We start from the raw sequence: 24473 nt of genomic DNA, 5'->3' as shown, positions 1-24473 counted from the left end.
GGCACGCTTCTGACATTTATTGCCACACATATGCGGCAAACATTTGAAATGACTATATTTAGATCAAAGGACACTCATAACTAAGAGCAACGCACACCTTTGACTAAACTATCGAACAACGGTTGTGCGATTGTCAATTGTTTGGCGCCAATTCAACCGTTTAGTTGCACAATTAAAATCGAGTAGAGTGCGCACTTCCATATATGTTTATAGGAATCTAAGCGAGATTAAACAGTTTTGCGATAGTTTAGTTTTAATGTTTTTTTTTTTTATAACATAAGGTGACAAACGAGCAAACGGCCACTAGAATCCGCCAAAATGGCGAAGCGACCGCTGCCCATAGACATCCGCAATTGCAGATGCGTTGCCTACCCTTATACGACGGAGGAGGAGACGCACATAAAGAGGACATTGGCCCTTCCTGTGCATCTCCTCCACTGTCAAATCCACTTCCCCTTCCCAACCTCTCCTTGTAAGAAAAGGGTGGTAAAAAGAAAGGGACTTAAATTAGGCCTCCGGCACCACACTCACCAGACGAAACACGGAATTGCTTCCATTTCACGCCTGTCTTCTGTGTGGTCGTGGTATTACACCGGGCGTGCCGGCCCTGCAGTGCTAAGATGTTAAAGCGGGCACTACCACTGTTAAAACGTAATGTGTTCTAGAGTTGAAAATGTGAGATAATTTCATCCTTATTAATTACGTGGTTTTGGGTATATATGGCTGAAATATTCAAGAAAAACATTGCACTACAGTTAGGGCCAAAATTCCCGAGCTTTTTCTACCAACTATACTTTAGTGACATTTGCAAAGACCCGCCAGCTCATCTTGCTGTAAAATATATGATTGAACTCTATTACTATAATCTTTTGATTTACTAGTAAAGTGATCCATTATCTTGTTAGCACGAACGTTGTTATAAAGATTCGTCGAAGCTAGAACGAATGTGAAAGCGTTTCTAAATATAGTTCCACGGCCACGTTGAGTTATTTTGCTATGGATGAGATTCCCAAACTGTTTTCTCGTAGACCTCTTTTATAATGTTACCGGTTTCAACATAAACAGGGGTTAGTTATATTTCTATTACAGCCGGTAAATCCACAACTTCTGCCATCCTTTTTGTTGCAGCTCTGACTTGGATACTCCATCCTCCAGGTCAACTTTAAGCACTATAGATTTATCCAAATGAAAGTCATATGAGAATCAAGACGAAGTTTCGTAACACTTTTATAGCATGAGTAATCAATTAGCAATGAAAGGTTCAATTGTTAATTACTTGAATGTTAATTGACTAAGGCGCCTTCGATATGCACACGTCATGCCCCATTCCACCCAGTCCTATTTGTGTACTTCCGTCAAGATGACTGAATTGAACTCTGAAGAGACGACTATCCATTACACGTCGATATAACTTCTACTTCCATGTTATTAGACGATGGGGACATAAACCAGAAAGTGTTAAGGTTGAATGTGGATGGCTACAAATGTAGAGGAAGACCGTAGAAAGTATGGATTGTGTTGTATATGCTTAAGAAGGGAGTGGATTCAGATATGACGGCTGATAGAAATGTATAGAAGAGCAGCACTGTGCCGACCCTCCGTAAAGATAAGGGCAAGTTGATTATAACTTCTACTTTAACATGTAAGAAGTGATAAAATCAGTAAAGACGACACAAGTCAAACTATCTAAACTAGGAGTTCCCTAGCGTGGTAGAACCTTTGGTTCGATAATCCGAACAAGCTAACAATATTTTTAAGACGGCCAAGAGCTAAGTTATTTTTGCATGCTGCTATATGCAGATACAGCACTAAGAGAAATAATTTACTGAACAACAAAAAGTAATGAATGCAAACGGTTGTTGAACTTATATGAAAACGAAAGTAGAGTTGTACAACATCCCATAATGAGGATCTTTGTTACAAGCCCTGGGTTTGATTATCATGTAAGAGCGAGATAGTTGTAAAAGTGTACTGGTGTGAAAGAGAGGACTGCGTGTGCGAAAATAAACGAAAAGGCGAAGCGGATCGGCGATGATGTCATGTTGGAGGCGAATAGCGGTCAAGGTACGCTGGTCAGCGAGATAAAACCAAGAAAATATGGACTGTCGCGTAGAGAATCTAAATATGTTAGATAACATTAAATACTTAAAAAGACCAACATAATATAAATCTTATTTACTAGTAATACTAATAATACTAATACTATAAATGCGATAGTTTGGATGGATTGAGAGATGTTTGTTAGAGTTTGTAACCTAAACTGCTAAACGGTTCTGAATGAAATTTGGCACAGATGTAGAGCAAAGCCTGAAAGAACACAGGCTACTTACTTTTTTTAATACCACACAGACGGAGTCCCGGGCAAAAGCTAGTTGTTTATAAATAGATCCTTGATCTTAAAGAACGCCACAGATTCCACTTAAACTACAGATTAAATATTTTAAAAGTATAATTTATAATACAATCGCTTCAATTCCTTTGCACCATTTATCTTTTTAAAGTGGTCAAATGAAATATAATTTCATAAAGTGTTTTGTGCGCGACTGTACATGTTGAACATAAGCGGTAAATTATGAAGGCGGTGTATTCTCCGCGCTTGTATATTTATTTTATTTAAACACCGCGTCTGTGACTGATCAACGTTTTGCATCCCTGCAATTTGTTTAGTGCTAGTATGTTTTTACATAATTCTGTTAAATTATTAATAAATTATGAGAGATATTTTTTTCTATTTAAAACTCTCCTACGAACACTACTCCGAAACCATCTATCTAGATTAAAACCAGTTGGTGTTACTCGTTAAAAGCCAATCATTTAAACATTTCTGCGACAATTCGTTCTAAGTAATAGTTTTCTAACTACTATCTACAACCTAGAATTAAATAAATATCCCTTTTTGACCGACTTACCAAAAGAAGAAGGTACTCAATTCGTCTGTATGTTTTTTTATGTATGTTACGGCATAACTCTGCCGCTAGTGGACTGATTTTGATAATTCATGTTTTATCCGAAAGGTAAAGCTTGTAGTAAACGTAAAAACCTCTTTAGATTTTTTTTTTATTTGACTATATATTTAACAAAAGTTACATATATTATCAACATCTTGTTACAAATTGTAATTTATTGCAATACACGAACATTCATTTGCTTACATATCGATGAGTCAAACCGAATTCCATCGTTGGATCTCTGACCACCAAATATAGAGTGCACTAAAAAGTTTGTTACAACTTTGTCTAACACAAAAAGAACAATGTAATTTTTTTTATCTTCTTAATACAGATTATAAAACACATTTATAGTATAGTTGAGTGTAAAATAAATTCTTTAGAAGTCCTTGAATGAACTTGAACTTTTTAATTTCAATTTTTCATTTATCATTTGTTATAGAGGAAAGCTTTCGTCCGTGTGAAAAAAACAAAAGTAAGTAACCTATGTGTTCTTCCAGACTTTGCTCTTAAACATCCATCCACTAAAACTTTTTTAAATTATCATATTAGTAAGATACTCAGTAGTAATAATAACGGTTATTTGAGATAATGACATCACAAACTGCGGTAAACTCAAAGTCAAACCGATTCAGTTCATTTAAACTTGCTAATTAATGCAGCTGCTTCAAACAAGCATGAAACATTCAACGGTAGAGGTCAAATTCAATGTGGAAAATATTATTCACAATCTCACTTGCCTTTTATTTCGTTTTGAAGTGGAAATCCTTAGAAAGTATCCTTAACAGTGGTAGTGCCCGCTTTAACATCTTAGCACAAATGGGCCGGCACGCCCGGTGTAATACCACGATCACACAGAAGACAGGCGTGAAATGGAAGCAATTCCGTGTTTCGTCTGATGAGTGTGGTGCCGGAGGCCTAATTTAAGTCCCTTTCTCTTTATCACCCTTTTATTATAAGGAGAGGATGGGAAGGGGAAGTGGATTTGACGGTGGAGGAGATGCATAGGAAGGGGAAATATCCTCTTTATGTGCGTCTCCTCCTCCGTCGTATAAGGGTAGGCAACGCATCTGCAATTGCGGATGTCTATGGGCAGCGGTCGCTTCGCCATTTTGGCGGATTCAAGTGGCCGCTTGCTCGTTTGCCACCTTATGTTATAAAAAAAGAAAGATACCCTGTTTCTGGTTGCTAAGTAGTATCCCTACTTAACAACCAGAAACAGGGTATTTACAGGTGATTCTTAACTGACGTTGGAGGATCTCAATAGCTATCGTTTAAGCCCAAAATATGTTGCCTGATTTTCTGTAGTTTTAAAGTTATTTATTTTTTTTAGTGAAAAAATCATAAAAATCAGATTTCCCCTTAAGATTTTTCCGTACGTCCAAAAAATTTTTTCTGATTTCTTGAACATGCCAAATTATTGAACTTTCGTACTGTTATCCCCTTTTTGGAATAACTCCCACGGGAACCAAATATAAAAAATAAATAACTTTAAAACTATAGGTAACATATATTATGGTCCTCTTATCTGACAGTGACATCATTTTAAGCTATCCAAGCCTCTATCAGCCAGTGCTGGGACAGGTCCTAAATCTTGCCTTTGAAAGTATAACATATTTCAACCTTTTTACAAGTGAAATGTGAAACAATAATGTGACCTTGAGCTATTTAGTTTAACAACAATACTTAAACATTACCTCTAGAGACATTTTCGTATTTCTGTCTACCTTCAAAATGTGTTTACATTAAGGACACTTTCACAAACCTTACACCCACGCTAAATCAACATCACCTTTTAAGGTAAATGTTCTTATAACGTAGGGACAGTTACAAAAGGCTTTGGAATGTTCAATATAAAGCCTTATTCATTTTACTAATATAATAAATGTGAATGTTTAGATGGATGGATGTTTGTTAGAGTTTGTAGCCTAAACAGCTGTACGGATTTCGATGAAATATTGCATAGATGTAGAGGATAGTGTAGAAGAACACATAGACATACATTTTTTTTAATTCCATTCGGACGGAGTTGTGAGCAGCCAGTAAATACATCTCCCTGAGTTATGTTATCTACTTGAATCACTTTGATGTGCCCTTTAGATCTGATTATAGCATGAACGATCAAAAGATGCCGGAAATACTGCGGGAACTTCATCCAATTAGTTACTTTTATATCTTCTTAATAGAGATAATTTACCTTTGATGTTTTATTGCGTACTAGCTTTCGTCCGCGACTCCGTCCGCGTGGAATTTAAAAAAAAAATGAGTCGCCTACGTGTTTTTCCAGACTACCATCTATATCTGTACCAAATTTAAACTTTAACTAACATCCATCCATCCATATACACTTTCGCATTTATAATATAATATTTTAGTAAGATAAACCTAAATGTTCGTGGATTTTGAAAATGAAGGTAGTTATGGGACTGGAAAGGTCAGATTTTTTTATAACAAGGTGGCAAACGAGCAAGCGGCCACCTGAAACCGCCAAAATGGCGAAGCGACTGCTGCCCATAGACATCCGCAATTGCAGATGCGTTGCCTACCCTTACACGACGGAGGAGGAGACGCACATAAAAAGGATGTTTCCCCTTCCTATGCATCTCCTCCACCGTCAAATCCACTTCCTCTTCCTAACCTCTCCTTATAAAAAAAGGGTGGTAAAGAGAAAGGGACTTAAATTAGGCCTCCGGCACCACACTTATCAGACGAAACACGGAATTGCTTCCATTTCACGCCTATCTTCTGTGTGGTCGTGGTATTACACCGGGCGTGCCGGCCCATTCGTGCTGAGATGTTAAAGCGGGCACTACCACTGTTAAAATAGATAGAAGATGAATGTTATTTTGCGTGTTAAAGGGGTTAATTAAAATCTAGCTTTTTAGTTATTTAAATTACTTGTATGTCAAGATTTGTTTATGACAATCATATGAAGTATATAATATACTAATATTATAAATGCGAAAATTTAGATGGATGGATGGATGGTTGGGGATGGATGGATGTTTGTTAGTGTTTGTAGCCTAAACGGCTAAACAGATTTCGATCAAATGTTGTATAGATGTAGAGGATAGTTTGGAAGAACATATAGGCTACTCATTTTTTTTCTAATTCCACGTGGACGGAGTCGCGGGCGACAGGTAGTATTATTCTAAATTAAATATTAAAAGTGAATAAAGCAAATTGAATGATTATCTCAGAAAGCTGAATTATCAACATCTCCAAATAAATCTAGATTTAAATTGATAAAAGCAAAACTAATATTGAAAACCGGTTTCTTTATATGAATGAAACGAACAGGTCTTATGATTTCATCAATTTTCAATATAGAAATAATTTTAAACTCTATCGTACATGTTATAAGAGCGAAAATTGCATGAACTAAATTATTTGAATTATTAATCAGAAGTGTTCAACATTGCAATGACTACGCAACAAGTAATACTAACAGTTAATTTTATCAGAAACTTATAAATGAAAAAGAAAGATATTTATTTGAATCAAATTAAATTATTTACTTTATATTGGTATATATTTCGTTCTCTCACACTACTTTTTTTCTAGAGTTCCAAGCACTTTACAATGTTAATGTTTACGACTTATGGCCGGTTACCCAGCTACATTTAGCCATTCGTTAGTGTTATTGATTCGATCACTTCGTGAAATGCGTTTCCGTACTACTTAACTTGTTATAACCTAAAACTCCGTTGAAATTTAGATCAATCTAACACTAATGATTCTTAGTATTGATGAAATAAATGGAAACTTCAGAAACCCAGAATTAAACTACTAAATTATCTCTGTGATGCTTTCATAGGCATCATATCTTCTAAAATACATTTACGTTGGTACTGTAAATTCACCTAAACTTTATGTCAGTTAAAGTGTCTTTAGTTAACTAACTTGGCACTAAATAATCATTACTTTGAAGCGAAATCAAAAGATCTCTCGCCGTTTCAAACTAATCAATCATGACTTTTACTGCAGTGTTATTCAGATCGTGAACTTTATCAATTTGCTAGTTGCATTATATGTTATATGATCTTGCATAGGCGTTTGACACAGTTGACTATAGGCTTCTGATTTTATTCTGAAAATAATTCAATTAAATACAATCAAAGAATATTTGATTGGAGCATATTAATACGAGACATCACAATTTTAAATTAAAAGTTTATAGAGATTTGTTTGAATCAATAATAGTCATGGTGTACCGCAAGGCTATATCTTGGGCCCGCATTTCGTTACCAGTTAAATCTTATATCGTTGGTATTAATAATACATTTTTCAAGTATTGCGACACAAAGAGGTAGTTAAGGACAAACTAGTAACGGACTTAGATACCGAATAAATCTATATTAGTATTTACATAAATCAAATAGGTAACAGTCGCCATGTTTCTATTATTTATGTTTGACCAAATGTGGCTTTTGGGTAATTGTTTGACCGCCTTAGCAAAACTTTTAACGCATACATTTTATTCTCTTAATATATTTGTTTTCTTTGCAATATATTGCTTTGATTTCGCCTTTGATTATGTAAATTTCATTGTCGACTTTAAAATAATTAACATACAAAAGTGTATCTGACGACACCTCGTTGTTCACTTACCGGATATTATTCTCTATCTAAATTAGTTCTCTAAAGCTAAATTAAAATATTTATCGACTTTAATTACAATGATAGAACTCCGCATTTCGTCTGATGAGTGTGGTGCCGGAGGCCTAATTTTAGTCCCTTTTCCTTTCCACCCTTTTCTTAAGAGGAAAGGATGGGAGGAAAAAGTGGATTGGACGGTGAAGGAGATGCATAGGAAGGGGAAATGTCCTCTTTATGTGCGTCTCCTTCTCCGTCAATTAGGGTAGGCAACGCATCTACAATAGCGGATGTTTATGGGCAGCGGTCGCTTTCCATTTCGGTGGATTCAGGTCACGCTTGCTCGTTTGCCACCTCGTATTATAAAAAAAAAAGAACTTGACAGTTTATATCATCATCATAAACAGCCTTAGGTCGTCCAATAAAAATTAAGGTTTTGGTCCCCTTCCCTTTCCCACTAATTTTTGACTGATGGGACGCATAAGTGCAGGAAATATCCTCTTTTTTTCATCCATCAATTAAAGATGGAATAGTGCATGCTGATGCCAATCTACGGGTTGGCATAGCGGTTGCTATTTCGACAAATTTAGGTATTTAGGTACTCGTTAACTCCTTTAAAAAACAGTAAATTCGCTGGTTTATTGTATTCAATGTATATATCTGTACTTAAAGATCGTTCATATCGTAGTAGATATACTACTCGTAAATGTAGTATTTGTCTTATAGACAAAATCTCGCGTCAGTACTCTGATCGTAGTTTAGCCGTGACATACTCAGCCTTTACCAGATTTGGTGCGCGAGGACTGCAGCTGTATAAATACTTTACATACCAATGTCGACTTAAAGCTCACACATAGGTATCACGTACACACATACAAAGAAATACGCAAATTGCTTTTCGAGTGTCAATTGTTTTAACGTTGTCTTTGGGATCTATCTTACTAATATTATAAATGCCAAAGTTTAGATGGATGGATGTTTGTTAGAGTTTGCAGCCCAAACGGCTGAACGTTTCTCGATGAAATTTGGCATAGATGTAGAGGATAGTCTGGAAGAACACATAGGCTACTCACTTTTGTTTTTTTTTAATTTCACGCGGACGGAGTCGCGGGCAAAAGCTCGTATGTTTATATTACACTAACTATACGCTCCAGATAATATATACGCGCTAATAAAGTTAGGGGCAAAATGAAAAATATAGCTCTTCGAGAAAGGGACAAAAACTACAAGCCGATAGCAGCAAAGAAGCAAGTTTGCTATCGTGACTTTTTTTCAACAAAAGTATTCCTTGGCATTTTAATTTGAACATTTACAATTAAAAGCCGCACGGAAACAAGACTTTAATAATTTCTAATTAACTAATGTTGACATCTTCCTGTATTTATTTCACTCTCTGTAAGAGACAAGTTTTTTTTTCTTTTTTTTTCAGTCATTTGTTAACCCTAGTTGTATTTAAGTGACGTTTAACTCTATAAGTAGTTGTAAAATGATACAAAATGAAATAAGCTCCGAATTCAAACTAAAACCAGCTGCATAATGTTGCAAGCGTAGGATGTAAGATTCTAGTTGCATTTTCACTGACCACTAATTTTCCATTCACAGATCAGCTAGGGTTGTCGAACGAGAGAGAAAAGAACTACTGTCAAACTAGACAAAATTAAATCAAATTTAATAATAATCATTTAGAAATTACTGTCTTATCATTTTTTTATGGATTCCATTTTTCTATGGAATGGTCTCTTATCTATACTTCTATACTATTATAATAAAGCGTAAACACACACTTCTTTGTGGCCTAAGATGTCAGCAATTACAGTATATTTTTCAATAATTCTTTTTTTAATAGAAACCCCTACACTTACGTCACGTTTTAGGCTATATATTTTCACTCCATTAAACTTGGGGGGTAAATATTTTGGGAAACCCTAATGTGGGAAAGAGACCATAAGTTGCTGATAACATCAAGAAAGTAAATTGCTTAGGTTTGTCATGCATGTCATTTTGACATTTGCTATTGACAATTTGACAAATGTAAACAATAAAATAAAATTTTCGTAATTTCATGTGGACGAAGCCGCACGGGAACAGCTAGTCTCCTTATAAATCTTAAACGACAAGTAAACTAGACGATGAAGACTCTCATGAGATATTATTATTAAATTGATTTAAATGAACCTTAACAGCCCTAACATTTTGATGGCGCCAATAGATTCCTATCAAATGTACATCTTTGGGCTAATTTCTCAATTGACTATGAACTTTATTCCTATAAGTTAAGGTGTAAATTAAAATAGATTCTTTCACAACCAAGGCAGGTACTTAAATTATATTTAGTAGATACTTCTAAGGAACGAATAATGTGGGCGATTTATTGACTACGGAAAGAAATAGGTTATGATCAGAACAAATTAGCGTGTTTTCTTAGATGTGGCTTGTTAGTTTGGATTAGTAACATTGACCTACGATGAATGCTTTAAAATAAGTAATAGTCTTCTTTGGGAATTTTTGTCGGAATTTTAAATAATTGTAAGAATCAAATGACCTCGGTTATCGTGGATTTCTAGCGAAAATACCCTAGTAACATTAGGCTGCTTATCAAATTTAGAATGTAACACATGGTGTAAAATTTCTTCTTAATTATCAACTGCTGTTACTGACGTGCGAAGAACACAAAGGCATTTGCAGAATATCAGCGTTTATTACCCTCAGGGGCAGTAAATACATAGCTGAGCAAAGGCCCAATCTGTTCAGCATTGCAACTCTTACAGAGTTGTAAGCCCTCATTTTTAAGGCGTCATTGACAGATGTTTTTGTTCTTGTTTCAGGTCGAATAAGGCATCAAGATGACGACGAAATCGTACAGCAAGCACAAGGAGTACAAGGAGATATCCAGCAGAGGCACCGTGCCTTACACCGACGAACAATTCGGTAACGTATCAAGATTGTTTTACATGGTTCACACTTGGTCAGCACAGTTGACGAGTTGTGACGGCTAGTCATAAATTTGTATGTAATTACTAGTGACAGCGTACACACTGTGTCAATTTATTGACAGTCCTGTTATTGAGCTCTACTAACCTGTACTGGCCAAGTGTGAACCGCGCATTATGTCGTAATACAATCTCGATAGTTAATTTAATTCGTCATTTAGTTAGCAAGCTCAAAAAATCATCAAGTTAAAGCAGAACTGATATTTTATCGATTTATTACTTTAAGTAAAATGACGGTACCTTAAAATTATCTATGTAAAATGGTTACTAATGCAAACTATTCTTAATTGTAAAAAATACTGATGGTGTGGGGTAAAATCTATTTGAAACTTTGCTGGTAAGTTAGTTGCTAAAACACAGTAGTCATTAAATATAATCACTCATTATTTACAGATATGATGAAATCCGAGCTCCTACCTAAAGGCAGTAAACTTGACTCTCTGGGCCGCGGTACTGGTACCCGGGAGTACCACTATGAGTACAAAGAAGAGAAGCTGCCTGGTGGCAAATACGATCGGAAGGACTACCATACTGTTGAGGTGAGGCCCCACAAAACCTAACCACACATAACCTAACACATAGTAGTTACCTTTAAAGCATAGCTCGATTTTTAGTTTCGATTAAACAACCGATAATCTTACAGCAGCTGTGCGATTCTTTAGTCGAAGGTGTGCTTCCTCTGTTCCTGTCATAGAGGTATAAAACAAAATGCATATTCTAATAAAAAATGCTGTAAAACAACATTAGCCAAAACACCCCACAATCAGACATAACTCCAGTTTTGAGACTGAAGATCGGATTTTCCCAGAATTTTCTTTTACAATCTTTTCAAATTTCGACTAATTTTGGGAACCAATGCTGCCTGCTCCTATATTTCTTCTTTAACTTGTAAACCCTCAACTTTATATATCGTTGTTACCTACTGACCCTGGATGCCCTTTTCCCTTGACTACTTTGCGAACTCGTTTGTTAGATCTTTCGCAAATAACCGAGATCTTTCAATATTCCAGGAATACACGATTCCTGCAAGAAGTTTACCGAAGTCTTCAGAAAGTAGTTCGTATTACTACGAGAAAGAGGAAAGGGAATTACCTGCTATTACCACTGGCACTCGGACATATAACTATGAGACAACTGGCACATCTCCTGGTAATTATCCTCTATATTATTTCTTTTATAATGAGTGGCTTCAAGATGAAGATCTCTTAAGGATCAATAGCTCTTGCCTATTTTTTTATCCCTTTGAGAAACATCTGAGTGTTTATTAGCGTTGCTTAGCTTTGAAGGACAGAGGATAGGATGACCAGAAATGATATATTCCTCCTTCTAAACATCTACTCTTCTTGAAAAGGCGATAGTACTGAATTTAACTTAATCTGAATAAAATGCAGAATTACCTTACACTTGTCTTTATGGTCCTGCTATAAACTACATCGGTAAAGTGGGACAGTCGTGTAACAGAGAACGTTGCTATAGTAAAATATGTAACAGTGGTAGAGCCCGCTCTAACATCTTCGCACGATTGGGCCGGCTCGTCCCTAGCAATACCGCGACCATACAGAAGACAGGCGTGAAGTGGAAGCAATTCCGCGTTACATCTGATGAGTGTGGTGCCGGAGGCCTAATTTTCGTCTCTTTCTCTTTCTACCTTTTACTGGAGATGAAAGGATGGGAAGGATAAGTGAATTTGACGGTTAAGGGGACGGACATAGGAAGGGGAAATGTCCTCTTTGTGTGTGTCTCCTCCTCCGTCAATTAAGGGTAGGCATTGCATCTGCAATTGCGGATGTTTATGGGCGGCGGTCGTTTTGCATTTCGGTGGATTCAGGTGGCCGCTTGCTCGTTTGCCACGTTATATTTTAAATAAAAAAAAAATCAAATTTCCCTTCTCCTTCTCTTTTAGGTTATTCCAAAGTGAATACCAAAGTGACTAAGGAAATGACTCAGAATGTTGAAGAGTTGGATTCTCTTCTGGATGATTTGCAGAAGGATCAAGAACGTCAATTGTACAAGAGTGAGTATATAGATATTCCCTTACACTGCAGTATTTGTGTTAAAGCATTTTGTCTCTGTTTTTGAAAGGGAATGTGAGAGGGATGGAACGATGTTTCAACACAATCATGCATTTTACAATTTATTGAAATATTTTATTGCATTAAGTTATAGCCGATAAAAATAAGTTCGATTTATTTGATTACTTACGAAACGAATTTGACAAAGTCCAAAATATAGCACTATAGCGAAAAGTCAATAAGCCAAAAACATGAAGATATACAGCCAGAAAGAATATGACGGTAGTTTTAGAAAAAAACTCTCTCAGTGTTTGTTGAAATTTAATATATACAACTGTACAACTTTTATATACAACTTTTTTTTAATTCCAGGTGGTTATACTTCAGATACCGCTGAAAGTACGTCCTTTGACTACAGGCGAGGGTAGGTCTAAATTTTAATTAAAGATTCCAAACTCTGCTCAATTTCAATGATTTTAAAAGTATTTATCTCATATTACTGTTCTGACGCTTTCATGAAGATGGATTAATGTGGTAATTTTTTTTTATGGTTTTTAAAATAAGCCCCTGACCACGATCACACCTATAGTTAAATGTTGGAAAGTTAATAATCAAATACCGTACTCAATTGCTTCTTTATATTAAACACTAAAACTCCCCTTAGTAACTTGCTAAGTGTAATTTAAGTACGACATTGACTAGTAGATAACATTTTTCTCGAATTTCTATGAAAATACATTTTTATAAGAGAAGGGGACAAACGAGCGGAAGGAACATTTAGGTGAAGACGATGGCCATATACATTTGGGTTGCCTGTCTTTAATCAAGTATAAGATATTTCCCCTACCATCCCGTCCCATTCCACACCAATTCCATCCCATCCTTACCTTGTACTTATAGAACTCACTGAACTACAGCGTTTCCCGCCTTTAAGCGTATAATCTCAAACTACCCTCAGTACACCAGCAAAGGCGCCGTCTAGTGGATACTCTACGTTGAAGCACGAGGAGCGCGTGGAGTCCTGGGGCTCCAGCCCTGCGCCGACAGTCACACGTGCTGCTGAACTGCGACAGCAGATGTATAGAGAGGAGAAAACTGGTAGGATATAAGCTAGGTTGTCAACCTAAAGTGGGCCTTGGCTACATATTGTAAGAGTCTACTTTCGCTTGGATTTCCTTGCCCCTAATAATCGTGTTAATTATTGGGTGCATGTATTTTTAATAGAAATATGTACTATCATACATGCATATAGAACAATCTGGAAGGACACATTGGTTACTTAAGTTTTTTTATTCATTACTCGTCGATGACATCGCAAGTAATTATTATTTTCTTTTAAAATAACAATCATACTTAATCAAATAAGAGCATGCGCACACTTTTGACTAAACTATCGCACAACTATTCTCGTTTTGATTCCTACGAGCTTATATGGAGGTGCGCTCACTACTCGATTCTTAGTTGTGCAACTAAACAATCGCACAAGTGTTGTGTCATAATTTAGTCAAAGGTGTGCGCCCGCTCTTTGACCTTACTATGTTTAAGTCTGTTCAGACTACATCATGATCTGCATCCATAATTCACAGAGTCCCGCGTGGTGCCGGCCGTGGTGCCAGCGCCGGCGCCGCTGCAGGTGCCAGCCCCAGTCTGCACGCATTGCCACCAGCCTGGCACCACAGGCACTGTGAGTACAACCTTAGTGTCATAATTACCTGTTATATTTCCCAGTTGGAAGAGTACTATCAAAGACTTATCATCATCTCCCCTACCTTATCCTACTCCCGTAGGGCGCACCAGGTGTTCGTCCTCCAAAGCACTCTATCATCACTCCCTTCTTGATCATGTCACCTTTCACACAATCCATCCATCTCTTTCAATACCATCAAAGACTTACCTAGTTCAAGAAATTAGTTCGTACTTCGTTCATCGTTCATTGCAGTGAAAAATGTTCTCAATTCTTTGCTTATTCTTGGTATTCTAAAAATAATACTTGGGTAGAGGTAGACGTAGAAAGAGATGGATGGATTGAAAGGTGACATGATCAAGAAGAGAGTGACTGAGATAACGGATGACAGCGTTATTTCGAGGACGAAAGTCCGGTTTGCCCTACGGGAGTAGGATAAAGTAGGGTAGATAATAATTCTAATACTTATTGTGATTAACTTTAGAGGGGGGGAGGGGTTTTGCTCCTCAATAGTGACATTCATAAATACTGTAACTTTTTAATTTCATGTTCAGTTGCCACGTGGTAGTACACCAATGAATAAGGTAACTACCACAGTGAAGACGTACACGTACGAGGTGCCGGCGGACACGGACCCCGCCAGTGTGCCCATACCCGCGCACGCGGACACACACACCTATGTGTCGAATGACACACATCGCACGTATGTATAAACATACTAACTTAATTAAGTTTACAAAAGTTGGAAATCCGGCTCCAAGGACCATAAGACGGAAGCACTTTGATTATCGCACAACTGTTGTTCGATAGTCGATTGTTTCGCAGACAATTGTTTAGTTGCACAACTAAAACTCGAGTATAAAAGGAATCAAAGCGACACTAAACACTTGTGCTATAGTTTAGTCAAAGATGTGCGCTCTAAGTTATTACATAACTATCTGTTCCCGTGCGACGTCATCCGTATTAAATTATGAAAATTTTATTTTTATTATCAATAGCAAATGTCAAAATGACATGACACGACAAACCTTGGCAATCTTCCTTTCTTGATGTTGGCAGCAACTTATGGTTTCTTTCCCACATAAGGGTTTTTATCCAAAATATTTGCCCCCTAAGTTTAATAGCGTGAAAATATATAGCCTAAAGCGTGACTTAAGTGTAAGGCTTTTTATTAAAAAAAGATATATTCAAAAATATGCTGTAACTGCTGACATCTTAGGTAACAAAGAAGTGTGTGTTTACGATTTATTATAATAGTATAGATATTCTGAAATTGATACTTCTGCATACTTAACAAATTTATCTGACATAGTTTGTAAAACTCTCTTAAAGGAAATATCCGACTTGAAGGACCAAATTACTAATATCAATTTTTCTTTAAAAATGCAATAATATATTCTTTTTTTATGTTAAAATAGTATTATTTAACGTTTTTGATGTATTTTCAAATAAATTATATTTCAGTACGACGCTAACTCGTCCAGGGGAGGGCTCCCCCGCGCCCGGCTGCCAGTACTGCGCGCACTGCAACACGCGCCTGCACTACAGCCGCACGCACCTCTCTGACGGTCAGTTTGTAAACTAACTGGGGAACTATCGACTGCGTAAAACGATAAAAAAGATACATAACACTTTAGGGAAAATTAAAATATTAGAATCCATAGTAATTAAATGAGAATTCACATTTTTTTTATTGCAAACTACTTTTGATTCATATTATCGTATGTACTGAATAACAAGCACTAAGATGGAAGAACCCTGGCTTCTACTAGATGGGCCTAGAGCAGGTTTATTTCCAACCGTCATCCCGCTCTGTCCCCACGTCGGGACAGATGAATAAAAAGTTTCTTCCGTCCCACCTTTTAGTCCCACTATCACTAATAACGTGACAGATGGAACCATTAAGATGGAAAATAAGTTCCAACGGCCCCTTGTCGTAAAAGGGTGTTTCATCCGTCCCACCTTTTAGTCCTACTATCACTAATAACGTGACAAATGGAACCATTGAGATATAAAATAAAATCCAACGGCCCCTCTTCGTAAAAGGTAGGACGGATGAAACCTTTTATGCTCATCTGTCCCCACGTGGGGACAGAGCAAGGTGACGATTGGAAATAATCCCTAGAGCCTAGTGTTAAGACGCTATTCACTGTTCTAGATAAATAATTTTGAAACAAACTTAAAAATAAACCTTAAATGTTTAATTGTATTACAGAAAATACAACTACTAATGAACGTATGGTGTACCCGAGCCCTGCCAACGAGCCCCACGCACCCCACGGACCCCACGGACCCCACGCACCCCACGTGCTGCCCGCAGAGCCGCACAATGGACACGGCCCTTATGTAAGTCTATTTTTTATAACTAGCTTTCACCCGCTATTCCCTTCGCGAGGAATTAAAAAAAAGTATCCTCTACTTAGAGGACTTCTATGCCAAATTTCATCGAAATCCGTTCAGCCGTTTAGGCTACAAACTCTAACAAACAACTATCCATCTGCACTCTTGCATTTAATTTCGTTATTTCTGTTTCCAGGGTCCAACAACATACAAATACTCTGAGACGAGCTACTCCTCGCACAACTCCACCCTCAGCCCGCCCCCGCACGCCCCGCACGCCCCGCACGCCCCCCACGCCCCCCACAGGCACGCCTCGCCCTCCCCCGCGCCCTCCCCGGCGCCCTTCCCGCGCCCGCACACGCCCTCCCCCGCGGAGCAGCAGCCGCCCAAGAGGCTGGATGACCTCCTCGCTGACTTCCCTGAAGCTGTAAGTAAACTTTATTTTATCCTTGCTCAGTATTTATTTTGTGAAATGTTACTATTGCAATATATTTATTTAAATATGTAAATAAAATAATAGTAATCTATACTGATATTATAAAGAGGAAAGATTTGTATTTTTGTATGTATTGAAATAACTCAAAAACTATTAGGGGAGTTATTAAAAATTCTTTCACTATTATCGTTACGTTATACTTAGTTTTTATATCGTTACGTTATCATTAACATGGGTTAAGTTTTTTTTATAACCCCTGGACGAAGTCGTGAGCAATAGCTAGTAGATATCTACTATATATTAGTTTGGGTAGAAATTTTATGTATTGTGTAATAGTGTGATAATAACATTATTTATGTGAGTACATAATATACACAGATTTATAAATAACCGTCACATTCACCATCACATTCCACTTCCAGAGGTTCCCCACTCAGAATGAAGGTGTGCGTCGTCGCGTGGAGACAACGAGAGAGACACGCGACACTTCCCACGTCAGCGTGCCCACCCCCGCGCCCGCAGCTGGCGTGAAGCCCGCGCCTGTAGGCTCCAGTAAGAACGTCGCCGGTCCAGCTGTCTACTACCCGCCCGGACACACGCCCTTCGCGCCTAAGAAGGAAGTCGCGGGATATGAAGCTAGCGTGAGTGTTTTTTAATTTTTTTAGGTATTCTCAAAGAGAAAAACGTCCAAAAATTTTTGGTTTCATAGTTCTTCGAAATTTTGTTTTTACATAAAACATAGACTGAAAATTAATTAACCATAAATGTAATTAAAACTACTCTTGTTTGTTGTTATATAAAAATATATTGGATAACCAAAGCCTAAATTTAAAATCATGCTCGAAGGACCATAAACGATTACGAATTAATTCGTACAAAAACGTCTATCAGTACCGATTTTAGCTCTACTAACGCCCTGGGCGAAATACCTGCGGCTTCCTCACGTGTAATTAAGAGTCAAAAATAAGGTAGGGCAGCATGTTTATAAGAAGGGCGGAACAAAAAATATCATAATTGTCCTCCAATACCCCTTTATGGTCATGGGCGCCCTCTTTTGTATCTTGACTTGAGACTAAGATGTTAGAGTAATTCCTGTAACGCCCTATCCAGGCGCCCAGGGCGCCCAGGGCGGTCGTCAAGTCTTGTTTAACAAATATTTGACACAGGCGATGCAAGGCGGCGGTGCGTACGCGTCAGGCCGCGGCATGTACGAGTACGAGTCAGGCGCCCGCAGCAAGGAGAAGCACTACGAGAAGAAGACTGCAGTGCCGGTCTGCCTACCCCTCTGCTGCGCTATGCCGTGCGTCATATTGTAAACTGACACATAAATGTGACAAAAATATCGTCGAATTCAATAGAAATGAAATTATAACTTCTATATAAATAATTAGCTGTTGCTCGCGACTTCGTCCATGTGAAATAAAAAAATCATAGTATATGTTACTGATAACGTAGCTTTTTAATGGTGAAAGAATTTTTGATATCGGCCCATTAGTTTTTGAATTATTTCAATACATACAAAAATACAAATCTTTCCTCTTTATAATAGTATAGACTTTACTCTATTAGACAACGCAGTGCATTCTTAATTCCTCGCTCGACCACAATCTTAGATAACTTACCTTAGACCAAAAACTTAGAAATAAATCTTTTTTAAAATAGACATGTATATGAATTAAAACTTTAATTTTATAGCCAATAAATTACATAAACATTAAATTATTTTTTCATTCTTATTGAGTTCGATTATAAATTGCAACAAAACATAGATTACTTGGAAATCCGGAAACTACCGATCGAACTAGCCCAGGGCGAGATAACCCAGCCTTTTTACTATACTTTGGGGATAACAAACTTAGTTTCAAATGTAATTAACAGAGTAACGCCCCTCGCTACCGCCCTGGGCGGTCGCCCTAACACTGAGAGTGTCCGGACCTATTACAATAGGTATATTTTAGGGGTCTTATTTTCTCGTGATTTTATTGCAAGGAAAACTAAAAAATCTTTTTATCAGAAACAAGGCAATACATACTTTTTTTATAAAATATGGTATGTTTGAAGGGAGATTGTATTTATAAAGATATTTTATTTTAATTATTACAAACGCAGACAATTTTTTTTTCTTAAAACACCAATGAAATGCTAGATAGGTTTTTTTATGTAATAAGTGATTACAAGACAATTTGGGTATGAAAATTTGAGGTTAGAATTAACATCCAGTCTCGGTTTAAACATCTTTTTTACATAAATAAATATTAAAAAATTATTATTATTTTACCCAAATTGTCAAATATGAAATTAAGTTTTAAAATGTTACAATTTTCTTTTTTTAATACGCATTTGATATTATTAATATAAGTTAAGTCAGTTTGTAAAATAATTTAGAATCTCAAATTATTAAAACATTTTGTTATGTAACTTAAAAAACAAGCATAAGGACTTGGTCCTTGAAAATGCATATTGGGATTTTTTTTTAATATTTGCTTTTAAAAGTAATAATAATTATATACTTTTTATGTCTAAATGTTTGTTTTTCTTTGACAAAGAAATGAAAACTTATTAATATTGACTATATACATTTTTTATAATAATTTAATATCATTTGATGATATTTATTTAATCACAAATTTCACTTATATTTTGTAAATTATATATAAAGTTTTATTCGATGTAAAATATTTTATAAAATACTAACATTTTAAATGTTTGTGTATCGAAAAATCTCTAAAAAAATGGAAAATAAAATTTGAGTTGCTCAGGGTTAAGAAAAAGTTTAGCTTATTGGGCTCTTTTTTCCAGTGAAATCCAGAATTAAACAAATAAAACATATAAGTGCCATTTAATAACCGCAATGTAATGTAACAATAATGTGGAATATTTTAATTATAAATAAATTTTATTAACTGTAATGTATTTTTTTCATTTTCTACCTTTGATCCTCTTCCTAATAAGTTATGTCCGATTCATACAATGTTAGATGCCAGATAATTAAAAAAAAAAACAAAAATTAAATCAGTCTTTTTGGTTCAAGTTGGTTACTTTGGTAGTTTGAGGCAAAAGAGAATCTTATATAGTGTCCAGGAAAAATGTGTACAATGGACTATCACAGATTTTGTTGAAAATATGACGATTTCACCCCTCACCTCTACACAAAGTTGCTTCGTTTGGATGCTAGAGGGTTTTAAAGTTTGCTAATAATTTAACATTTATTATAATATCTCGAAAAGACTATCTCTATTCATATTGAAACAATCATTTTCTTATGCTGTTTTAGTTTGTTTTTTTGTGAAACATATGTCAAAATATTCGGGGTGTTGTAAACTCAACATCAAAACAAATTTGAATCGTATTTTTGCAACCGTCTGTACATTCACATTACAGTTTTTAAACAGATAGTATGAGTTAAAAGATTTTTGAACTCTGTTTAAATTTTAATTTGACGAACGGTTTTGAAATAGAACAATAATTTGTAATTTAACTGCGATCGTAATAGCGAGTAAATGTTCAATTTTAATTATCATACTAATATAAATGCGAAAGTTTAGACGGATGGATGGATGATAGAGCACTTTGATGAAACTTGGTATAGATGTAGAGGATTGTCTGGAAGAACACATAGGCTACTTGCTTTTGTCTTTTTTTCTAATTTGAGATTGATTTAAGATGAAGTCGCGAGCGAAAGCTAGTTATATAAAAATTAAGAGACATTAGCAACACACGACATCTATTGTCAGATCCTCAAAACCATTATTTCTGGAGCTTATTAAAATTTGGAAAATGATTTATTACATGTCGAAACCACGACACGAGGTGGCGTAGTAATGACAACTGATATATAATACTTTTCAAAATACACTGCCGAAAAAATGTTGAGTATGCCTCGTCTATATATTTTTAATGTCTGTTTGTGGTTATAAAAGGAGTAGACATCGAAGTCACCAGGAGGAGCAATAAAACAGTATATCGTAATAAAAACACATATATTTTGCTTTTATATTTTACCAAAACTTCGGATCAAGTCCAACAAGGCAGTCTGCGGGTAGGTCTCCGACTACAAGCTCTGCGCCCGGCGCGCCGCGCCTATCACTTACGTCAAGTTTAATGGATTCATTTTTACAGAGAAATAACAAACCACGCTACAGAAAACACAACTAAGTTCCTATTTGTGAATTTATAAATACAGATAATAAAACATTACCACAGAATTCCACTACTGTGACAATTATAAATTGTAAGCGTCCATTCAGACAGACCGAGGCAGAGTAGAGCGGAATTACATCGCAAATAAAATCGAGCTTTATTCTAAAGACATAAGGTTTAAAACTCTACAAGTCATGAACAATTATAAAAATGACCCGTACAGTAAATTTAAACCTTGTTACAATTGCTTAAGGCTCAATTTAATTTGTAAAATCTGCTCCACTCTTCGGCCTGTCTTAATGGGCCCTTAGTCAATATTTTGTCTTATATGGAAGGAATAGTACGCAAAAAAGTCACGGCAGTGAAATTCTACTATTAGCAATGTAAAACTGTACAGCTTCAATGCGCCAGCGCTGTGAATTACATAACAATTATTTCACAAAAACAAAAGACAAAAAAAACACTAATATTGCATAACTATTACGTTTTCATATAAAAAGTATGACAACCTAAAGCAAATGTGATGACAAAATTCACAAACCACATCAAATTAGAATAATCAATTTTAATTTTACTCAATAATGTCCATTTAATAACCATTGTAAAAATTACAACAAAAAAACAACAGTCGAAACTGGATAAGTGTGAAACTCTAAACCAGCCATTATCCTGCTCGAAGGACCATATCCATAAGCAAGAGACTCCATAAGAGAGAAAAATAAGTGTGAAAAATATCAAGGTCCCTTAGACTCAAACTTATTCAGGTTCCACTGTATGTTTTAAAATTAGCACCAATCGTAACAAAAGAAATTAAACGACTGACAAACATTTGACACTTTCATTACTAATACTGACATAAAACGCAATTTTAAACTTAATACAACCAAAAAAAACAAGAATTCAATCTCATTTGACCGTAATTTTCATATTAAATGAATAATTAAATTGTCCAAGAGATGTTAATAGGCCATGAAATGTGCGTCAAACAGTAAAATTCTATTTTAAACTTGCTGTTGCTTGCTCCTGGCTCAGATCAGAACGAAGTCGCGAGAAAAAGCTAGTATTACACTCTCATTTTATTACTGCATAGACTATTTTTCTGAACTCAATCTCACAAGACAGAAACAACCACTTAACTTAAAAACTATCTTTTTGGCACTAAGAAAGCAAAAAGCAATTATTATGAATTGTTACATCATACAATATTTTGTGGTCGCAAAAGGTTGTGTTTGTGACTTACTCTAGCTTTTTTAAAAAAAATGTTTGCTTCTATAACATTATTTTTAATTTAATAGCCTTACCATTGCAACAAATATCGGATTCAGGTAATTTTCTATATAAGCCAAATAAAGAAAAAAAGGCTTTTTGTAATATTTCAGTCTTGCCAGCTGTCAATAGTCAAACAAACTTATATAGCCTTTATTGCCGCCATTATCGCGGTTAGTTCTATCAAAAAATATCAAAAATATAATCCAGGCTTAAAAATGACACAGAATACTTCAATAAAGTGTTTTTTGTGTCATTTTCCAGACCAGATAAGTTTGTTTTACTATGAGGAATGTCTATTTCTTTGACATTCAAAAAATTAATATGCTTTTGTCCTAAACAACCTTATTACAGCAAAATATGTTTTTAGGTTATATATAAGACTCTGATAACAATTCTATCCCAAATATGTGTATTTTCTTTTTTGTGATTCTTTTAGTATGTGAGCAACATTTGTACCAGCATAAATACCACATAAAACTCTTGATAAATCTTTAAACATGACCAAATATGCAATAATTAAAATTTTATATTCAACATTGTTACATAGAATAACTAAGGTGCCTACAAGTTTTCAGAAGTATAATAGAAAGAGATTGTGATGATATCAAAATTGAGCAAAAAACAGATTCATAATTTCTGCCTACCCTTATAATCAAAAGGGCTTATATAATTTCAGAAAGTTTATATTTTGTTTTGGATAAACTTTGTATGACAATTTAAATACAAGGAAAAAAACAACCTAGAAACTTCTTTTATAAATCATACTAAAATTTTACAATATGTTTGATTCTTGAGAAATGCATAAAGAACAAACAATTATTTTTTAAAATTTACATATATTGCAATAAACCCAACATTTGTAATGTATTTTAATGGCCAGTAAGAATATTTTCCTCAAGTTTCAACCGAAAAAATTATGCAAAAACTTTTTTCACATTTTGAAAAAAGAACAATGTTTTTTTAAACATATTTCAGCCGTGAAACATTAATTATTGTACATTTTCTATATAATTATGTATGAATCCATTAAACATTGACTTATTGGCACGTCTCTTAACAATTGTACTCATGTAACAAAAAACTCAAAGAATATCGAGACTTACTTTAGGCGCGGCGCATCACGTATACAAAAATAATTACTTTTAAGCTCGGAGCACAGCCTCAAAGGTACAAAAACCTTTGCCCGCTGAACAAAATTAAAAAAAAAACTTCGACATTTGACGTAACGCAGGGCTGGCAACCAACTAAATGCATAATATAAATCGTAATTTCTGTCTACATTCAAAAATTATCACAGTTCATCGAAAGCAATTGGAAAATGTTTATTGTAGTTTTAGGAAAATATATGCTTTTTAATGTTTTTTTAAATTATTTGACACATCACAGGTTAAACGTTTTGTTGCCAGCCCTGCGCGTGTTTAACGCAAATTATTGCAACATGAAGCTGGTAATAACTTTCCTAGCCCATATGTAGGCGTTATATTTTAATTACCCTTTTTCTTTGATTAGAGCACTTAAGGTAGATATATTTTGGAACAGTCTGTTGTAGTCACAGAATAATTACAATTTCAGTTATAAATGACTTTGTCCAACACTCGACTCCATGACAGCAATATATATGTATAATATACAATTGGAACTCCTATTATTATTTACCTAATTTCTCTTCATAAATCACATTCGGTAACAAGATAAATCAATATGCAACAGTCTAGATATTTTTGTCTTTCATTTACGATATTTGTGGAGCGGAGCTGAGAATGTATAGAGCAGGGCGGCAGCACTGCGCGGTATCACAACTGAGAGAACGACGCCTCCACTTATAAACGATTAAAAAATAAATACGTGACTAAAAACACATCGGCGCGAACCGGACACCGCGTCGACGTCCCCGCACATTTCATTCCTAACTACATTCACTAACTTACACTGTATGTACATATTCGAGCGCTCACACGGACTAACCAACACTTCTATATACATCGGTTACCCTTAAAACTAACGTAAGGACACTTGGAACACAGCGAGACAACGGGCTTTGGTCGAGCGGCCGCGGGG

At 35.6% G+C, this 24473-nt stretch overlaps 2 protein-coding genes across 2 annotated transcripts in view; one reads left to right on the top strand and one right to left on the bottom strand.

The window, feature by feature from the left end:
* The window catches only part of LOC106111424 (mucin-5AC), a 29217-nt gene extending 10787 nt beyond the window's left edge, over positions 1-18430 (top strand). Inside the window, exons 2-14 of the mRNA XM_013293513.1 lie at positions 10370-10472; positions 10928-11073; positions 11545-11683; positions 12438-12548; positions 12919-12970; positions 13505-13644; positions 14133-14230; positions 14785-14933; positions 15695-15798; positions 16446-16576; positions 16767-16997; positions 17429-17647; positions 18173-18430. Of these exons, the coding sequence (XP_013148967.1) occupies positions 10388-10472; positions 10928-11073; positions 11545-11683; positions 12438-12548; positions 12919-12970; positions 13505-13644; positions 14133-14230; positions 14785-14933; positions 15695-15798; positions 16446-16576; positions 16767-16997; positions 17429-17647; positions 18173-18322 (1755 nt within the window). The 5' untranslated portion in view covers positions 10370-10387 and the 3' untranslated portion in view covers positions 18323-18430. The remainder of the gene's footprint in view (positions 1-10369; positions 10473-10927; positions 11074-11544; positions 11684-12437; positions 12549-12918; positions 12971-13504; positions 13645-14132; positions 14231-14784; positions 14934-15694; positions 15799-16445; positions 16577-16766; positions 16998-17428; positions 17648-18172) is intronic.
* A 3115-nt stretch (positions 18431-21545) lies between these two features.
* Positions 21546-24473, bottom strand: part of LOC106111270 (mediator of RNA polymerase II transcription subunit 26-like) — a 9210-nt gene continuing 6282 nt past the window's right edge. The window contains exon 9 of the mRNA XM_013293296.1: positions 21546-21559. Within this exon, the coding sequence (XP_013148750.1) occupies positions 21546-21559 (14 nt within the window). The remainder of the gene's footprint in view (positions 21560-24473) is intronic.

The sequence above is a fragment of the Papilio polytes genome, unplaced genomic scaffold (assembly GCF_000836215.1).
Source record: "Papilio polytes unplaced genomic scaffold, Ppol_1.0 DF824169.1, whole genome shotgun sequence".
Taxonomy (NCBI): domain Eukaryota; kingdom Metazoa; phylum Arthropoda; class Insecta; order Lepidoptera; family Papilionidae; genus Papilio; species Papilio polytes.
Note: the sequence above shows the minus strand (reverse complement) of the source record. Positions and strands in the feature narration are given on the sequence as shown.